This window comes from Perna viridis, chromosome 1 (assembly GCF_037379345.1).
Source record: "Perna viridis isolate PV_CMFRI_1.1 ecotype Kerala chromosome 1, ASM3737934v1, whole genome shotgun sequence".
NCBI lineage: Eukaryota > Metazoa > Mollusca > Bivalvia > Mytilida > Mytilidae > Perna > Perna viridis.
The window spans coordinates 67019059-67039451 of record NC_142445.1 but is presented as its reverse complement, the minus strand read 5'-3'; the positions used below and the strand labels follow the sequence as shown (position 1 = coordinate 67039451).

Sequence of the window (20393 nt, the reverse complement as noted above, 5' to 3'; positions counted from 1 at the left end):
TAAGTACTGTCTGTTGTTAGAATCAGGCAGATGCAATGCATGTGTTTGTGGTGGAAATACCTGTATTTAAAACACACCACATAGAATTGAACACAAACCAAGTAACCATTGTTATTGATCAATGTCACTAGGGTTCTTATTTTAAGATATATACATGTAAATCATTAATATCAGCGAGCATTATAATTCTTCAAAAGTTCTCTTAAAACATTACAATGATTCTAAATGAACTAACTTTGTTAGGTATATTTAAGCGATAAAAGTTTAAATCAACAATGTTTATTTACCAACATCTGTCACATGATTATGTTGAATAGTACTGGTACTTGAATCTGAGATTAAAATAAGACCTATAAATATCTCCATGGTTAAACAAATTTTAAATATGTGATTTTCTACTTCAGTGCAACAAAGAGACTTGAAATTGTTGGGCATATATCTGGTCATCACACTATGTAAATGCTCTCTTACCTACTTGTCTCAACAAATTTAGATAAAACAAAATACAGAAGGTAACTGACAAAAATCTCAAAGTAATTTTTTATTGTGACAGTTATCTCCCTTCACAATTAAAATTTATCTTGACTTTTTTTTCAAATTTGACAGATTTGGATAAAGTCTATATAAAAGGTTATTACTCTTAGACAACAGAAGGTGTGGAACGCTGTTTATAATTGTGAATTTTATCCCATGAAGCACAAATATAAAACTTTGAAAAATAAATCACTTAGATAAATAAATCTTTCAGACAGAGAAAAGGTTAGCCAAGGAGGATGTTTTTGACTATAAACAAAGAAAGATGGTAATAGGAAACAAGACTAATGTGATAACATTGTTATCCCTTGCTGGGCCTCATATCAGCCTGGATGTCAACTTCACCAATGATAGAGAAAAACTTTCTACTCACATCAATACGAAATTCCATATGAAGTATTATTGGTACAGTTTTTATTATAACATTCTTGTGAACCACTAGTGCAAACTGTTTACAGTCATATCAATTTGCAACTTGTAAATCTTTTATTTTGGCTATATATGTATAATTTATGTAAGAAAGTATTGATTATAAAAAATGTCCAGGACCAATCATGGTAATTTTGTTTTATTCAATTTCACAAATTTCTTACCATGTGATATTGTCATAAGTTTCTGAAATGATAATTAAAGCTAACACAGTTCAGTAATACTCAGCAGTTAATACTTAATTCATATTTTATGAATTAACTTTTTATGATTTTAAGTGCAAAGCATTATCCCATTTTATACAACGTCCATGTGAAGCCACATCTAGCAGCTGCTAATGGTGACATCAGTGAAATATCTTTCCAAAATGATGTTGAAATGGGTTATAAAGTTGTAGAGGATGCTAAACTATGGAGTGCACAAGACAGGATGTTGTTTGTTTATCCAGGTTTGTTTACTAATACAGCTCAACCTGTCTAATTGAACCCTTAGTACATTTGAAACCTGTCTAAACCAGACACTTTCTGAAATCTTTTTCAATGAACTTTGAAAGCTCTTTACACCAAACACTGCCTAATTGGGACAAAACCTTCATTCTGATAGGGGTTTGATAGGGTTTCTGTATGACAGCCTCTGCTGAAAATCTGTATTAAGACTGCTTAAGAACTTTCCTTCAAATTTAAATAGCTTGTAAAGTGGAAGTCTAAATAGCTAGTGATTATGTATAGACAGTAAAAACTCTGAGACTTAAAGATTTAAAGAGTAACTTTGAGATAATGTCACTATAATGTAGAAAGATTGATTTGTTCTTGTGATATTTTTCAAATAAATGGAAAAATTAGAAATCTGTTGAATCAGTTGTTTGTACAGCTCTTTTGTGTTTTTATGACAGGTCAGAAGTTTACTTTGTCTAATGATATGTTGGCTAACTTAACACATGCTCACAGGAAAACTGTAATAACCTATATAGGAGTAGATAATACAGAGGTATGTGATACCATGTTGTTAGAAATGTAAAATATGGATATATGACTGTAGGCACCTTAGTGGTCTAGTAACAGCAAGCTTACCTCTTATATCAAAGGTCATGGGGTTATATTCCTGGCTGTTACTGCTTCTCTGCTAAGCATGCAGCATATAGGAGAAGATAACTTGATGGCTCAGTGTTACATGTTCCTGGTGGCCTTTACATATGTTTTGAAGCACATTAAAATGTTTGCTCAGTGTGTTGTACTATTACAAAGCAGGGTCTGTTTGATTGGTCAAATGTCTTTGTCCTGAAACTCACGAAATACCTGTCGTTTTTAACTACAGTCTATTCATCAACATCAGTATGTCCTTGTAAGTGGTTTGGCTTTCAATGACCTATTAGTTTCAATCATACTGTAAAAATAATGATCAGTTTATGAACTTCCTTTTGGGAGTCATGTAGAATTTACAAAAGAGATATGGAATTAAATTGTTTGGGTTAAAAGGGAATAAAAAAAAGAGATGTTAACTGGTATAAGACAGATAATGTCCATGAAACTCAGAGAACTTTTATAACAGGTAAGTAAACTGAAGTTCAATGTAAGGCAAAAATTGTTAGTATGCTTGTGTCAATAAGACAATTGTGTAAAATGTTTCAGGAGGTCATTGAAATGAATGCTCATGTGAGGAATGAGAGTGATAGTTCATCAAGCCATTTCTGTTACCAAATGTCTTTGGAACATCAGGACAAGTATGATGTTGACCTTAAAGGTCATTTTGCTGGAAGTCTTAGAAGCAAATTGAATATACAGACTGATGTCAGTTTCAAGAAAAAGGAAAAACTGGTATGTTTTGCTATAAATTCTTAAATGATTGGAATTCTCTGGTTTTTATTGTGATTGAAAGGATAGAAAAGTAAAGAAATTTTTAGAATTATACACTGTAAATCTGGAATCCTCTGAAATCATACTGCTCATAGAGGCTGAGATATGAACATTGGTAGTTTTTGGTACCAGTAAAGAACAGTAGAGGTAGATGTCTGAATAATGAAATATGTTTATAATTACTGGTAGACTTTGGGACATTATTATAGACTATTAATAAAATAAGTTTTGTTTGTTCTCAGAATGATTTGATATGAAAGTTAACTGGAATCAAGAATTGTGCTTTGGTCTCAGAATGAAAGCATTAAAGCAATATTACTCAAACTTTGCACAGTGCTTATATGCATATTGAAGATGTGCACCATGGAGAAGTTTGGTATTTTTTTCCTACATTTGGAGCATGTTGAACTTAACATTTTTTGTCAGGATTAGATGCTGTCGTTAGGATTCTTGTAACACACACTGGTGTTTTTAACTTGTTTAAGTGTTTATATAAACATATTAAAGACACCTATGTGGTGACAGATATATGACAGTCACACAGGTCAAGACACCTATGTGGTGACAGATATATGACAGTCACACAGATCAAGATATGTATTGGTTGTGTTTCCTTCGAAAAAAAATGTTTGCTTAAAAAATCTACCAATGTAACCAGTGATACAATTTCAGCAAACCAATGGCCATCCCGATGATTCTACAGCTCTTGTTACAAAGAGAGATAACCATGTGTGTAGTATATTCACAATGGACGAATGGAACATGAAATTGAACTTTACAGTTGATACCAAGCCTGTGTTTGTCCCTGGGGAAAGGAGACCAGAAGGAATGGAGTTTTTATGGGATTTAGGTCTTTCCTACCCAAGCTGTAATGAACAAGGCCAGATTATTTCTAAAGGGGCAATTGGACGTAACTTGAAAAATTCAGTTACAAATTTTAAGTAAGATAATGTATAATATTTTCTGTTGTTTTTTTGTTGTATTTTACAGTACAGTATATGAAATCAATGATTTCTTCTGAAATATATTTTTTTAAGTTTTTGTTATGAACATATACTAAACATACCAAGAACATAAGAAAATCGGTGAGCGTTACAAGTGTCAACAAAATTTTGATATTTTTTACCCTAGTTGGGTCATTGTCTCTTTGACATATTATCAAAATCCATTCTTGCTATATTCAAAAGTGCAGTTTGGTCATTGTCTCTTTGACATATTATCAAATCCATTTTTGTTATATTCAAAAGTGCTGTATACATGTAACCTTTGAAGTATTTAATGTGTTCAATGGCTTCATGGTTTCTTGCTAATGACAGAAATTTTAAATAAATTAAATAATATGTTATATAAAGAGGTAATCTGTATATAGAAATATCTTAAAAGCTCATCCAATCATAATATCACCAAACTTCTAATCACTATATCACCAAACATCTAATCATTTCTACCAATCTACAATGGAAAATTTCCCAATACCGCACATGTAAAAATTCTAATTAGCTTTCTTTCAAGTGGGGGATATAATAATGGCAAAGTGGGTTTTAGTTGACGTAGAAATTTAATGCTTGGTTTTTTTTTCGCATGTAAAAGAAGCAAAAAAATGTTTTCAAATCTTTTCTCAAATGAAATGTGAAATGGAACTATAAATTTCAAAAAGTTAAAAAATCTTTTGGTGGAAAGATTAGAGTTATTTGACATATTCCCATTTTTTGTCTCTTTTCTATTCTGTTGATAACTTAAAAATGTTTTGTTGGACTTTAATGACTTTTTATACAATGTTGTTCTTTGTGAATTATAAGTACCTTGTCAGTTTGCATCATTTTTAGATTTTTCATTTCTTATTTACCTTTTATACCCAAAAAATGGAGACAAGAGCTTCAAATACTTTAGCATATCTGATAATGTTTTTTTTATTTCACATTTTTTATCTATTATTTCAGGTATTGGTTAAAAACAGAAGCAGTCACATCTTTACCAAGTTATAAGAATTCAAGGAAGTATGATATCAACTTTAAAGCTGCTCATCTTTACAATAAATATCAGGAATTTATATGTCAATGTCAAACACCATATTTTAACTTCTCTTACACCTTCACAGAGGTAAAAAATGCTACTGGAGAGATAACTATGAAAGCTTTAGGTTACATGGAATCACCATGGAAGATACTGAACTTTAATTATGAAGGTAAGTTATAGTGGTTAAAGTTGAAAAGGCAGCAAATTCATTTTTTGTCAAATATTTTTTACCATTGACCCATTACTGTATGTGTATGGTTCTGTACACCCTCACAAATTAGGTGTATGCATATGATCAAACCATACACAGCTCTTCAAATACCTTTTTTGTCTTGAAAATAATTGTAAGAGTCCTGAAGTGTTCAACAACAATTTGTTGGCTTGAACTCAGTAGGAAAATGACGGGATAACAAACTTTAATTCTTATGCAACGGATGAGTAAACAGACAGATGGATAGAAAAACTTAGAATGTTTATTTGAAGAATTTTGTATTCGGTGTGAAGCATCAGTATGATGTTCTGTCTGTGAGACTTAGGCTCAGTTAAAAAAAAGATTATTTGACTAAGATGAAATCCAAAACAACCTTAAGTCCTTCATATCTTCTCTCAACATCAAAATAAAATGTGCCAACTTACCTTACTTATATTGGATTCCCGACCTTTATAAGAATCTATACAAGGAAAGGTATGTAGTTGGGTCTTCATCTCAATTTGTCTTTCTATTCTTTTATAAAACATGAAATAAACCCATGTACTATTGTCCTCCAAGAGTTTCATAAAAAAGGAGCATGAACATAAAGAGCTACTGGTATACAAGGCATAGTTCCAAGAATTTCATATCCAGGGAGGGAGTAAGCACCAAATGTTAACTACACTAGTCATATTTTATTTTGATTTATAACCCATTGCAAAAATCTACTATTTAGTTAGGTTCACATTTCACATACTGTAAACATATTAACTTCCATGGTTGCTAATTTTCGCGGATTCTCTCAAGTGAACATATTCGTGGGTATCAATTTTGCGGTTTCAAAAAAAATAATTAGCGTTGTGTGGTGTTAAAAATCAATTTTGCGTGTAGTTTTTTTTGTGGTTTTCTGTCCACCGCAAAAATGGGGAAAATTAGTATGTTTACAGTACTAATTCCTAAGTTAAGACATGCCACTATCCCACATAATCATTAATTGATATACATGTAATATGTAAATGCTTTAGGTGACTGCACAAGTGGCCCATGTTCTGTTCTCTTTTTCGCCACCTTACAGTACTAAATCTTTGAATATGTTACATGTATTTTGACTTGTAAGATACTGGTTGTCATTACTTGGATTTGTTACACTGTCACCGTGAAATCATTGAAACTCCCGTCACAATAAATTGAAATTTCACCTATAGACTGTGCAGATGTTTGCCATGTGGAGCTTCATTTTTTACAGTTGTAAAGCTTTGGAAATCCACTTCACACTATTGCCCAGAAATCTTAATTTTTGGAGAAAATATAGAAAGCTGTCATGCTCTGATAATGTTATAGCCCTTGCGATGTTTGGGTATATATATTGTGGTATCCATCCATCCATTACCCCCCCCGCCTTACAAGGTGGGGATATACAGTGACAGGGGTGTTCTTCCATTGCACAATGGGGACCCATCTCTTATTCGTTATCCCTCCCACACCACTGAATGAAATTGAATGCATTTTCACAGAATCTCTATTACATGTTCTCATTCTGCACCTCCTATTTTAGATTTTGACCAGAATCAATTTGGGGGGTTCACAAAGCAGAACATGTACTTTGCCATTGTGAATATGGGGACATGGGGGACCCATCTCTTATCTGTTACTCTTCCTATACCACTAAATGAATTTGAGTGTAACTTTTACAGAATCTTTTTTTCATGTTCTCATTGTGCACCTCTTATTTTAAATTTTGTTTCAAATCAAAATTGAGGTTAAAAGGTGCATGTTATTATATGCAGGAGTGGGGGGGGGTATCAACTTCCTGAGCATTCCTCACAGTTTTTTCTAGTTTTTAAATTAATTTGTATACCCCAATAGATCCATGCTTTCAGTTTAATGAAATGGTGTGAGTAGTATCATTTTTGTTGTGAATTTCTCCAAATCTTAAAGGTTTTATGCCATATTACAATGTAATTTTCTATACAATCATGTAGTTTGGTATGAAATGCCAGGACCGATCAAGTTGATTTGAACCTAGCCCAATTTATAAACCAACATATATCCACCTTTAAATTGATATGATCTCATATCACATTAATAATTTACGGGTCAACAAATGTTATGGCATTATGACCAAGGACATCATGTTTTGGCCTTTTTCTGATCTTTGAAACATGTTTGGCGACATCTATAGGTAAAAGTAATCCGGTTACCATATGAAAATTATACATCAACAAAAAGGATTTTTTTTTGTAGATTGATATATATATATATTTTTTTTTATATTTTCAGATAATTTTTCGTGACTGGAAATATTGAGGGCATTTTAATGTTATTTCTATATAGATTACAGTGATATTCCAAAAGCTGTATCTCTAAATCAGCTACCTATCTATTTTTTTCTACCCGTGTTTGCAATTCAAATATTTTCTTCAGAATGAAATATAAAATATGCTAAATTCTTTAATTTTACATACAGATATGTTGATTATATATATTGTCCAATTGGAATGCTCTGTTGTTTAATTTCACATGTAGCTATTCAATTCAACTTTTTTTCTATTTTAGGACATGTCTTTGTTGTTATCAATGGTTTTCTAAAAATGGAACAGTCTTTAGAAGCTAAATGTGTTCTGGGAAATGTCGAACTAAACAGCACATTTTTAATTGATGATGAGTCTGTCTCATTTCAACAAGAGGGATATGTTATTGTAAAGGTAAACATATTTTCTAACAGGAAGAAAAAAATACAACAAAATTTAAGCAACTTTGGCAATTAGAATAGTAAAAAAGGGGAGATAATCCAAACATTTGACTTGTTGGCTTTATTGTTTAGGTCTCAGTATTGTATTAATTTTCCCATAGACTTCTATAGTGAAGTGCATATTTTTAGGATTTAAAAAAAAAATATGTAAATGGATTCAATAAAACTTTCACTTATGTAGCATTTCTAAGGACATGTGAAAAAAAAATTTCCCACAAAGAAAATATGGCGAGTCCACGAAGATCGGACAGAAAAGTAGTCTTGAACTATAAATAGCCATTTTCTCTACTTTCACTTTCATTTTGCACTCATCAAACCGACCTTCTCAGTGGATCAATTTTATTTTATTATGTCAGATTTTCTTTTAAAAAAGTTTATCTTATAGTGTGATGTTTGCTCTATTTTATAAGTCATTGTTCATATCTTTTGACAAAACATTTATAGAGAGGCAAAAAGAAAATGCACTATATTTTTATAGCATTCATGTTTTGATGTACACCCGCTCAGGAATAAGCAATGCAATACTGGTACCTTTAGTTCTAGGTTACAAACCACTAATTCAACCTATGAGGTTTAAGAACGTACTGAAAAATAGTCCTACTCAAGTTTTAGTGCACTTGTGTTATGTTGCTGTGGAAAAAGTACTCATCAAATCTGCAAAAATGTGCCTGTTTTGGCAGAGAATCATATTTTCTTTATTTCTACATAAAATAGTCATTGTAACTTACTGAATTAAGTGTTAATATTTGAGAGAATCAGGCAAAATTGGAAAAATTAGAAACATGCATGTCAAAATCCCACCGATCTGACAAGACAATTTCACTCAAGGATGCATTCTCTATTTGAAAAGACCATTATTATATCTCTGCGTCATTGGATTTGCTCAGAAATTTTTCAGTAGAATGTTAGAAAAATGAGGTTTTTACACAGTTATCTGCCTTTTAAATGTTCATTTACAGTGCATTCCAGTGAATTTTATCTCAATGCACCAACATGATATGGAAAATCTTGTTTTTTCCCCTGGATTCTGATTGTTGAAATAGTCAAATTACACTATCAAAATGATGGGTTTTTTTCATATCATATTTCATACACTGCCTGATTCTTGCCAAGACTTACACTTAAATATATTTATGTGTTCTGTATGAAGACCCCCTGTTTGTGAAATGTAGGGGAATTCCCGTACTATTAATAGCTTATTGTCTTCTAGGAGCTGGTGTTGTCCTGCAAGGTAGTAAACACATAATATGTTCAGGGCTATTAGTGTAAACATACGGCTTTTAAAAAATAATTTTATTTTAGGCATTGTCTATGATGGACAAAGCTGTTTGTACTCAGATAACATTTTATTTTGTTGAAAAAGTACTTCTATGTTGTTATATTGCAAATGTCTCAACCAATGGCAAACTTCCTATATCACTTCTTATCTACATACACCATTCCCAATATACATCACTTTTGACAGAATGATTTTGAGCCATTCATATTTCAGAGCATCTACAATCCATCCCTACTGTGATGATATGATAATATGGTAATGATATCTGTAATAGTTTTAAGTAGATGGTACCTACTTGTCTTATTTCAGCACCGTATGCTTCCGGGGAGAACTAACATATCAGCATCCTTCACACTATCTAAAGTGTCTAAGTTAGGAGCATCTGTGGTACTGTCAAGGAATCATGGGTGTTTTCACATAGATGTTACACTTAAATCTCCATGGGTCATTGATACTGTATTTTCAGTGAAAAAGGTAACAGAAATCTGATTTCTATATCTCCATAAATAAAGTTGGAGGAGTACATAGTAATCACCATATTTTAGTCATTATTTTGTAGATGTGCATGTAAAAATATATTGTCAGGTGCCTTGCGAAGGCAGATAATCCCGCTTAAGGATTTAACATGATTTTATTTTTTTCAAGATGAGGTAAGAATAAAACATAAGATTTGTCATCAACAGTCTTTCAATATATTTCTTCTAGTTTCTTATAAATTTAACTTTTTTGTGAACTGCATATGAACAATGAACAAATTTCCCCACATGACAGATGTACAATGTAGTTTTGAGGTAGAATGTATCCTTTCTGTCATCTTGTATGTATTTCCATTGAGCTAAAAGTGTTTGAAATGATGTAAAACATATTCTTTAAATTATTTTAGGAGAAATTGTTGGCATAAAACTATGTATGGTAAAATATAAAGGTGTACTCTAAAAAGCCTCTTTCAGTGGGGAGATAATTTGCAATAAAATATACCCCAAAAAAAAAAGAATGGACCCCCAATTTTCTCTGTTATGAAAGAATGTCAGATAAGTATTCTTTTTACAAGTTTTTAAGAAACTCTGTGTGCTTGATTTTTAAGAGTTTGTAAAAAAGTGAAAATTCTCAACAATATCATATATAAAATGTTGTTAAAGTTACCTACACAGGAAAAATATAAGGTATTTTCTTCCTGAAGTTCAAGACTAAAGAGAAAAAGTTTATAATAAATGATTTATTGAAAATAATTAAACGTTATGTATTATTTTAGTTGACAACAAGGAGCCCATGTTACATAATGGTATTTATTACAGAATCAACACTACACTAAACATGTCTACCTGACCTCAGAAATGGCTGGCAGTACTATGGTGAAGGAAACGTTTAAATTTAATCCAAAACTGACACATACAATCTTCCCTGTCATCAGTATGAAGCTTCGCTGGTTGTCTCGTGTATTACAACATGCCAGTAATATTCTCAGTAGTAATTTAGATAAACCTATTCCTGCAATGGTTGTGCCTTTTGTCAATAAGGTAATGTTGTATGCATAAGAATCATTCTTGCAATAATAACATCATTTACTTCTAACTTGTTAAGAGGCTGTCCATTTAGAAACCAGCAGATCCTATATGGGTGGCATATGGTCAATTTTATCCAATGGAATTTTTTGGCCAATGTAATGTTTATATCATGTATATGTGCAACAGTATAAAGATTTTTTGAAATCGAAAATGTATGGCTCTGACAATGTTTTTATCAGTTCCCTAAGAAAGCAACCAAATTTTGCACAATATGAAGAGGTTATCTATCAATGAATTTAAATACTTTCTATGTAATTTATTTCTCTTGAACCATTGCAGTTAATTAATCAAAGTACTCATGTACTGAATCAATTTTTATCGATCGTTTGAATTTTTATGCCTCAGATAATCGTCAAATTTCAAAAATAGGGTATAAAAGGAAATTTCGGGGAATGAATTCAAACGTATCTTAACACAAGCTTATTGTTGTAAATGGTTAATATCATATTGAATTCTTGGATTTGTTTTTAAATTAATCATTCTAATTAAAAAGGACATTAAAAAAAAACGCACAAACCAAAATTCACGATGCATCGTTGCAGTGCACCAGTTCGCATTATATTCAGGTTTGATGTCGGTTTACATGAAACACCTTGATAAATGAACACAAACTCTTTGACATAATGCATATTGTAATCGAACTGCACGGCATAATACTACCATTTCATCCCTCCATTACTTTCTATGTTAAATTCAGCTATTTATAAGGCTCATAGCAAATTTTACATGAGTACAGGTAGTGCTGGAGAGGTTTCATTATCATGGGCACCCTTTATCTTAAGTCTAATAAAAATGTTAACATACCTTTAAGTTATGTGCCTTCTAAGAAAGAACCGTAAAGTTAAAGTAGTGAGATGCAGAAATCACTACTTTCGTTTTGAAATTTAGTCATATCAAGGGCATAGAGTTTTTGTCCAGAATTGTTTTACCCATACTTAGAAAAGCAAATGTAGTTTTAAGACTACTGCTGATTCACTCAGCTTTCAGATGATACTAAGTTTTATATCTCTACTTAACTATGAGAAAAATGAGATACAATCTTAGGAATACTTCATGTCATTTTGAACTACTTTGTTAAATGTGCAAGCGAATGGATCCTGAAACAGTGGTATTATACCTCTAACTACTAGCTGGCCTTTCCCAGTTAATAAATTTTCAAGTCGAAATTCATTTTATCGACCTCTAGGTCAAATCTGTCTGTCGAAGAATAATCAAAGGAACAAAGATTCTAGAGGAAATCAAAAGAATGCTATCCAAGGACAAATACCAGAAATGGAAAACAGACACACCAAAACGATACATACAAAGTAACAAAAGTAAAAGCGCAACTAGGACTCCACTAAAAACTGAGAGCATGGACCAGATGAAACGGTAGGGTAAGAGTCCACTGCTTTTCTAAGAGACACCCGCCGATGTCACGAGGCGGTAACCGTAATAAAAATACACGATACAATGGGTAATACATCAGGATAGTTTCAGGGCTTATACGACCCTTTTGTTAAAAGATTGGCAAAAATGAGCAGCACATAATAGCCTGGAACAGGACGTGTATTCCCTCCCTGGAACCTCTTTCTTTATACAAGTTTCTTGATCGGAACCACTGCCACATTTTTGTAAATACTTAGTGTACGGATCCGCCAGAGCCTGCATGAAATATCTGAAAACAGTTCGTCCAATTGGTACTCAGCATACCTCTTTATATTTCATTTCTATGAACGATGACTATTTATAATCTCGCAGGGTTTTCATTTCTAGTTAAACATCAAAAGCTTTATTATGCGTCTACAGGGATTTATATATTTAACACCTTGGTGTCTTTAACTAAGAATAAAGCATCTATAGGCAATTTGAATATACCGACATTGAGCGATTTGTTTATTCAGGGTAAACGCATAGAAATAAACAGGTACTGATAAGAGGTTAGATATCAACTACTTTTAATTGAATCATTGTCAATTCAACCAAATTAAATTAGCATATTTAGTTCGCAGTAAAAGTTGTTTATTCGGTTTGTTTGTTGGAGTAAATAGCATCGAATTAATTATGATGTATTAGAAATACCTATAAAGTGTACCTAACTATCTGCATTTGAACCTTAACGCGGTAAGCCAATGGGACTATTTTCCTGCGGTAGTGCAAAATAATTGCAGATGCTAACAGGCTTTACAAATCTAAAGGCTCTGGCAACTGCTATATCAATTCTGATCTTCGATCTAAATTAATAAAAACCAACATTCAACTTTGATTAATGATATGAAATGGATGGGAGTTTTTTGGGAAAAAAAATTGTTATGTGCCACAAATATATTGGTTTTTGCATGGACGCCTCTAAACTTGATAAATCTCTTGGTTTTTTTTGGTTGCTAATATGTAGTTTTTAGAATTGTTACTTCAACTATCTTATTTATGAATGTTAATCCAAATGTTTTTTTATTAATAGGAGTTACTTTATTAACAACTTATGTATAAAATACCTACAGTAGTTTCATTTATACGGTATATGGTTTGGAAATTTACAGCATTTTCTGACATTTCATTAAAATAAATTGTTTTCAAGCACCTGATTAAACTGGAAAATTCATATTTAACCTGAAACTATATAACAACACCATTACAAGATAAATATATTTTGTGTAATTTTGATATTTTGGGCTATTATGACCCTACCTCTTCACTATTACATGTTCTCCACAGTACCAGTACATGTATTGAGGAAAATCATATTAATAATTTCACTTTAATCTTTTTCTTTGCAACAGACTGTTGCTTATTATATGAAGAAAATTGTTGTACCAGTTATGAGTTACCTCCCCTTACCCCCTAACGTGAAAAGAATAGTTGATATGTCACTGCAAAGAAACAGAGTACAAAACAGCAATATTGTCAATGGTAGTCAGGATTTACAGGATGAAGGCAAAGGACTTATGTATTTTGGTATGAATATTTCTTTAATCACCAGCTGGATAATTTTTAAATATGTGGTATATGTCAGTTGGTTGATCCACTTTAGTAGTCACTCAAAAACACTATAAAACAATTTTTTTTAACAATAATTATGCTTATAGAAGAGATCCATTACATTTCATGTTTTCTATTATCAGAGTTCTTGGATTATACATTGTCTTGACCTAAAAACTACCCTTATTTTGTATCATGCTTTAATGCACCAGTTTATTTAGGTTTTAACGGTATACTCTCTGTTTATTTATACTGTTGTCTTTGTAGTCAAAGTCAAAGATCACATGGTCAAACTGACTCATTGACATTTTTGCAGATAAAAAGATTTTTTTTTTACATGACACAGTTATTATTTAAGTTAATATTCTCAAATCATATTCATATCTCATCATTCATATGTAATATTTTCAGGACAGACACTGGTGAAACTGATGATGAAAATAGAATCTAAACTTCTTGGTTATGCCTCTAAAGTCTTAATAGAACCACCGTATTTGATGAATCACATGTTCCAGAAATATGTCAAGCCAAGTTTACATCAAGCTATAAAAACCAACACAATCTCATTCACATACCCTGTCCTTTTGAAGTGGAAAAATTTTGTGGTAAGTAGATATATCAAAGGTTACATCAAAAGGTCCTTTAACAACACCCAGATTTTTGGAGAATAACACTGGTATCCAAGACTGTTTATGTTTCTTATTTGTTCTCCTTATTAAAAATGTTATCAGTTTTGAAAACAAGGTAAAACGGAAATATTTACAGCTGAATATCTATATTCTTGAAATATATTTTTTGAACTTTGACCAAGTTATGTGAAATATCAGACTTTTGGGCAGTTTATGCTTCAAGAACTGCAAAGTGGTTTATGAACAAGCTTCAAGAACTACAAAATGGTTTATGAACAAGTGTAAACTGCTCCATAGTTGGTTATGCAATGTATCTAATAGATTCCAGTCAAAATTAGGACTTGTTTCTTCATCAATGCTTCATTTAGTTCTGAATTATTTGAACTGCCAACTGCAGACAGATCGATGTTAATGATGTCACAAAGGTCAAATTTGCGGTGAATTACCCCATGTTTATTTTCTATACAGAACCATACTTAAGTCTAATACATAGTGTGTCTATCAGTCAAAACTCTTACAAAATATGGATTTAATACTCAAACTTTTGGATCTTAATTTTCTTCCCATAAAACTTATGCACCTTAAATGAGCTGATTAATTTCATAGTTATATATTTTGTAGTCATTTCCTTCTTTGACAACTGGACAACAACATTTGAAAGGTTTTATAGAATCAAGAATCTATCCTTCAAAAGCCAGTACATCTGTCAGTACTGCACTCCTGTATGAAAATAATGAAGTCCTGACTTTTGATGGCAAAGTGTATCAGATTACAGGTAATTATACTGGTACATGAATTAGCTGAGTAAATGATTGTTATAGCTTCTCTCTGTCTGTCCCTCCATTCGCCTGTTCACATTTCATGTAAACACAACTCTTCGATTTTGATTAAACTTTATAAGAAGGTTGGGTATCATATGCAGATGTACATAATGGAATAATGTGCTTACTGTTGAAGGACTAACAATGCAGATAATCCAAATTAAGGGTTTTACATGTTAAAACCTCCTGGTAAGTGAAACTCCTCCTTCACCACTGTGGAGTTTTATAGGAAGGTGGTGTATTATATGTAGATGTGCATAAAGGAATTTAATTACTGTTGGAGGACTCTAGAGCAAGATAAACCAATAAACCAACAAGCATTTTCACATTAAATCTTTTTAAAGGGGAAGTATTCTATTTGTGAGCTTGCTCACAGTATTTCTAGTCTGTTACAGTTTTTTTCTGAAACTACTTAATCACAGCCACATAATATTTTGACAGTTACTTCCCTTGTTTTGGTCAATTATTTTCAGAATTTGACTGTATAGTTTGGAAGCAAAATTTTCAAAGTTCTCTCTGCAACTACTTATCACAGTCACTTTATATTTTGATAGAAATTTTATAGTCATAATGTGAGACTCATTTTCAGCCTTGTTCTAATTCAACTTCCTGTTTGACTGTTTCATTTATATTTTGATTACTGGTATAAGTTTCTGGGCCAGCGAGAACCTTGTGGTTATCCTTTCTAGTTAATATCTAAGCATTCCTATGAATGTTCATCAACTTAAAAATGGTGCTGACTATAACAGACATGTCATTATCATAAAATAATGCATTTGAAATTTTGATTCAGGTTCCATACACTAAACAGAGTGTCAAAACTGATGCTGGTTGTTGTAATTAAAACAGTTTAGGAACTATTATTGAAACTCATTGTTATTTAAAGTGAATAACATAATTTCAGATGAAAGTACATGCCCATACCTGTTGACAGCTGATGCTAAGCATGCCAACTTCGCTGTTTTGTCAAGTAAAGATGGTATTTCAGTGGTCACGAAGAAATCCATGGTAACCATTCACCCTGGTGGACAAGTGTTTATCAATGGATGTAATAGACCTGTGTAGGTTTCTCATACCATAAATCAAACTTGGAAAAAAATATTTCTAGGGATAACCTTGTGCTTTACAATTGCAGATCCAGGGGCCAGTGGTTACTTTAGGTTTGGAACCCCCTCTTATTCTTTGGGTCTTTTTTTTAGTTAAAGTTGACAAATATTAGCCTCTGATGTATATTGAGAAACAAAAAAATGTATCTGCACCATTGTAATGACAGAGTTCTAAAATTACTAATAAATAAAACCTTATGCAAATAATGCAGCATTGTCAGCATGAACAAAAACAAATTCCTTGCTGAGTTCTTTCAATTTGTGTTTTATTCGGGTAAAACAGTTTTAATGTTGTTTATTAGGAGTAAAGTGTTCCTCGAAATGTTTTATTCAGATGTCAACTATTTTCATAATTGTTTTGAAGAAAGAATCTAATGCTTCCTTGTCTACTTTCTTATGTCATTTTTATTCATTACAAATGGAATGAGTCCTGATGATGATTCAGTATATTTATTCCATTTATTTAAATTGATATTGGCTGGAGGACGTACTTAGGTCCTTTTGAAGAAATGTTTTCAATTCTTGGTCTTTAATGACATTCAGATTACCTGTAATAACATGGAAACTGAGACCATAACTATATTTTAAGCGACTTCAATTTCGAGATAAAACATTTAATCCCTTCAAAGCAGTTGAAAAAAATGGAAGGAGCATAACCTACAACAGCAAACAGGAACCTAATATAGACCTTTACTACTATTGTAGTACAACCAAGGAATAGACAGTAGTCCTTGGGATCATACAATTTAGCACAACCAAGGAATAGACCAGTAGTCCTTGGGATCATACAATGTAGCACAACCAAGGGATAGACCAGTAGTCCTTGGGATCATACAATGTAGTACAACCAAGGAATAGACCAGTAGTCCTTGGGATCATACAATGTAGTACAACCAAGGGATAGACCAGTAGTCCTTGGGATCATACAATGTAGTACAACCAAGGAATAGACCAGTAGTCCTTGGGATCATACAATGAATATATATTTAGAGGATATAGATATTTTTTTAATAACATAAACTCAGCAAATGTTCTTTCCTTTCAAGTATGCCATTTAAACCAATGTTTTTCTTATTCTATGTTTTAGGGAACTACCTTACAGTAGTGAGGACCTTACTGTAACAAAAAAGAATGTTTCTAGAGTTATTACCCTTGATGTAGGTCTAACAGTTTCCTGTGATATCAATACATCACACTGTAACTTTGCGTTGAACGGCCATCACAATCAAACTATTGGTTTGTTTGGTAATAACGATTTAGAAATTGGAAATGAATTTAAAATACCTCTTGGTCATTTTACACCAAACATCAAAGACTTTGTGAAAAAATATGAACTTGAGCTATCAGGCTCATGTAAATCTCCAGCTGCTAACTTGCTCAGCCAGGTGCAGGCATGTGAAGATTTGAGAAGAAGATGTGATGCTTTTTTCTCCAATATTGAATCACCACTGGCTATGTGCTTCATTAAAGTGGATTCTAAACCATTTCTAGTGAGTATTTATGTTACAGTCTACCAAATGTTTTCATGTTTGATAAGTGTTTTCTATTGTATAATCTCATTTTCTTCATAATTAAGTGAAGACCTATATATGTTTGGTCACCCCCCCTCCTTCCTCTCCACAAGTGGCTGGTATTTTGAATCACCTTGTCCATCCATCCATCAGTCAGAATACTGTAACATTACCTTCACTCCCTAAAGATGAATTGATTTGGAATGTAGCTTTTTATAGAAAGGGCATTCATTGTAAGCAATGTTTTGCTTTCCAGTATCAACACTTTTTGTGTTGTGGGACTTAACCATTTGTCTCGTTAATGGATTAATAGAGAATATTTCGTCACAAAAACCTTGTCTGCCTTTGGAGGGATTTATTTCAATTGTGGTATGCAGCTCTATTTAGATGAGACAATCATTGTAAGTGATTTTGTATGATACAGGGTATACCTAGCATGACAACTGAAGCAATTTCATATTCCTCAGTCCATTAATTTCTACTAAAATCTTGATAAGTGCAGTGATATATAGGTAGATACACTATGAAGACTTTCTAAGCAAAATTATTTGATAAAGGAGACAATACCAGACTGAAGTCATGAACATGGTTAGGCTTAGAAGTTATTCCAATTTACTAGTTACCCACTTCTTATATACATGGGGAAAATATTTTGTGAAACTATATTGTATGAATGTATTAAGAATAAATGAGATTCTCACAGAAATCACTGAGAAAATTAAGTTGAATTTCCTACTATATCTTATTTGATCAAATTTTATGTTGTAGGCATCATGTAAAGAGAGGGTGAAAACCTGTATGCCAGACTCTATATGTCCACCTATACATGCTTACATATCAAAATGTGATTTAGCTGGAGTTGCCATAAATCCTACTAATGAACTGGGTAAATTAAGTGATACTGATAGAAGTATTATTATAGTAGCATCAGCCTCCAAGGTCATAGCATGACATTTAATTTGATTTAATTTACCGGTGTTTGTAACAGTTTCAAGTCTCTACTTTCAATACAACTCTTATTATTTTCCATGAGTTCCAAATTCCATGAACCAATAAAATTTTCCCAAACCATAAAAAAAACATTAGTCACAAAATTTTTTAGAAGATCGTGTACTGTTGTGTTGTGTAATCTTTAGCATTGGTGTATTTTAATTTTATTGATAACTGTTAAAATCAATTTAAACTTCTTATTCTTTCTTGTTGTATGAATGTAAAATCACATAGCTATCCACAAGGTCTAGATTTAATTTAGATTCAGTTTTAGTAAGATTTGTTTCTTCTTTTTTTTCTTTGCTCCTCCTTGCACTAACATTAGTTCTGTAGTTATTGTTCCAGTTATTTAGTGATATCTAACTAAATTTTTTACCACCTAGTGAGGGGACTATTTTGGTCTCCTGATAGCTACTTTTGGGCGGATCAAATATTTTCTTTCAAAGTTGTTTTTTGTTGTAGTAGAATTGGCAAAGTAGTTCCAATTACAGCAACATATTATAACATATATCTAACTGTAAAATACTTGTTATATAAATTCATTTTTCATGCAAGTATTTCTTTTAATCTATGAGTTAGAAGTTAGCACAAAGAATAAAAAAATACCCTTTAATACAATGAACATATGCTGATGACTATTTTGTTCTTCAGATACATGTGATGTGTTCTACCCTCTTAAAATTGCTGAGCCATCGAAAGCTTTGTTAGACATTATAATACTTCTATACAAAGATGCTGGTGATGATTTCTGTCTCCCCTGTATTGAAACACTAATTAGATATCTACAGACTTGTGATAAAACTGATGTTAAGTTGACATTTATACAGTTTAACAGGTTAGTTTACAAATAGGGTTCATATGACTCAATGAATTGGCTTGCCTATTTAATGACTCAGTTGTCTTGCTTGCCTGTTTAATGACTCTGTTGTCTTGCTTGCCTGTTTAATGACTCTGTTAGCTTGCTTGCCTGTTTAATGACTCAGTGGGCTTGCTTGCCTGTTTTGTTTAATGACTGTGTTGTCTTGCTTGCCTGTTTGACTTAATGGGCTTGCTTGCCTGTTTAATGACTCAGCAGGCTTGCTTGCATGTTTAATGACTCAGTGGGCTTGCTTGCCTGTTTTGTTTAATGACTCTGTTGTCTTGCTTGCCTGTTTGACTTAATGGGCTTGCTTGCCTGTTTAATGACTCAGTTGTCTTGCTTGCCTGTTTAATGACTCAGTGGGCTTGCTTGCCTGTTTTGTTTAATGACTCTGTTGTCTTGCTTGCCTGTTTGACTTAATGGGCTTGCTTGCCTGTTTAATGACTCAGTTGTCTTGCTTGCCTGTTTAATGACTCTGTTGTCTTGCTTTCCTGTTTAATGACTCTGTTGTCTTGCTTTCCTGTTTAATGACTCAGTTGTCTTGCTTGCCTGTTTAATGACTCAGTTGGCTTGTTTGCCTGTTTGACTCAGTTGGCTTGCTTGCCTGTTTAATGACTCGGCTTGTTTGCCTGTTTGACTCAGTTGGCTTGCTTGTCTGTTTAATGACTCAGCAGGCTTGCTTGCATGTTTAATGACTCAGTGGGCTTGATTGTCTGTTTAATGATTCAGTGGGTTTGCTTGCCTGTTTTACTCAGTCGGCTTGCTTGCATGTTTAATGACTCTGTTGTCTTGCTTGCCTGTTTGACTTAATGGGCTTTCTTGTCTGTTTAATGACTCAGGAGGCTTGCTTGCCTGTATAATGACTCAGTTGTCTCGCTTGGCTGTTTAATTACTGTTGTCT

At 32.5% G+C, this 20393-nt stretch overlaps 1 protein-coding gene across 1 annotated transcript in view; it reads left to right on the top strand.

Moving 5' to 3' along the window:
* LOC148629954 (uncharacterized) overlaps nucleotides 1-20393 on the top strand; it is a 63061-nt gene that overhangs the window by 39681 nt on the left and 2987 nt on the right. The window contains exons 23-38 of the mRNA XM_088560227.1: nucleotides 749-939; nucleotides 1242-1411; nucleotides 1856-1950; nucleotides 2592-2777; nucleotides 3489-3757; nucleotides 4757-5001; nucleotides 7579-7727; nucleotides 9363-9527; nucleotides 10349-10570; nucleotides 13378-13552; nucleotides 13988-14181; nucleotides 14827-14980; nucleotides 15931-16087; nucleotides 17220-17622; nucleotides 18412-18529; nucleotides 19285-19468. Of these exons, the coding sequence (XP_088416353.1) occupies nucleotides 749-939; nucleotides 1242-1411; nucleotides 1856-1950; nucleotides 2592-2777; nucleotides 3489-3757; nucleotides 4757-5001; nucleotides 7579-7727; nucleotides 9363-9527; nucleotides 10349-10570; nucleotides 13378-13552; nucleotides 13988-14181; nucleotides 14827-14980; nucleotides 15931-16087; nucleotides 17220-17622; nucleotides 18412-18529; nucleotides 19285-19468 (3077 nt within the window). The remainder of the gene's footprint in view (nucleotides 1-748; nucleotides 940-1241; nucleotides 1412-1855; nucleotides 1951-2591; nucleotides 2778-3488; nucleotides 3758-4756; nucleotides 5002-7578; nucleotides 7728-9362; nucleotides 9528-10348; nucleotides 10571-13377; nucleotides 13553-13987; nucleotides 14182-14826; nucleotides 14981-15930; nucleotides 16088-17219; nucleotides 17623-18411; nucleotides 18530-19284; nucleotides 19469-20393) is intronic.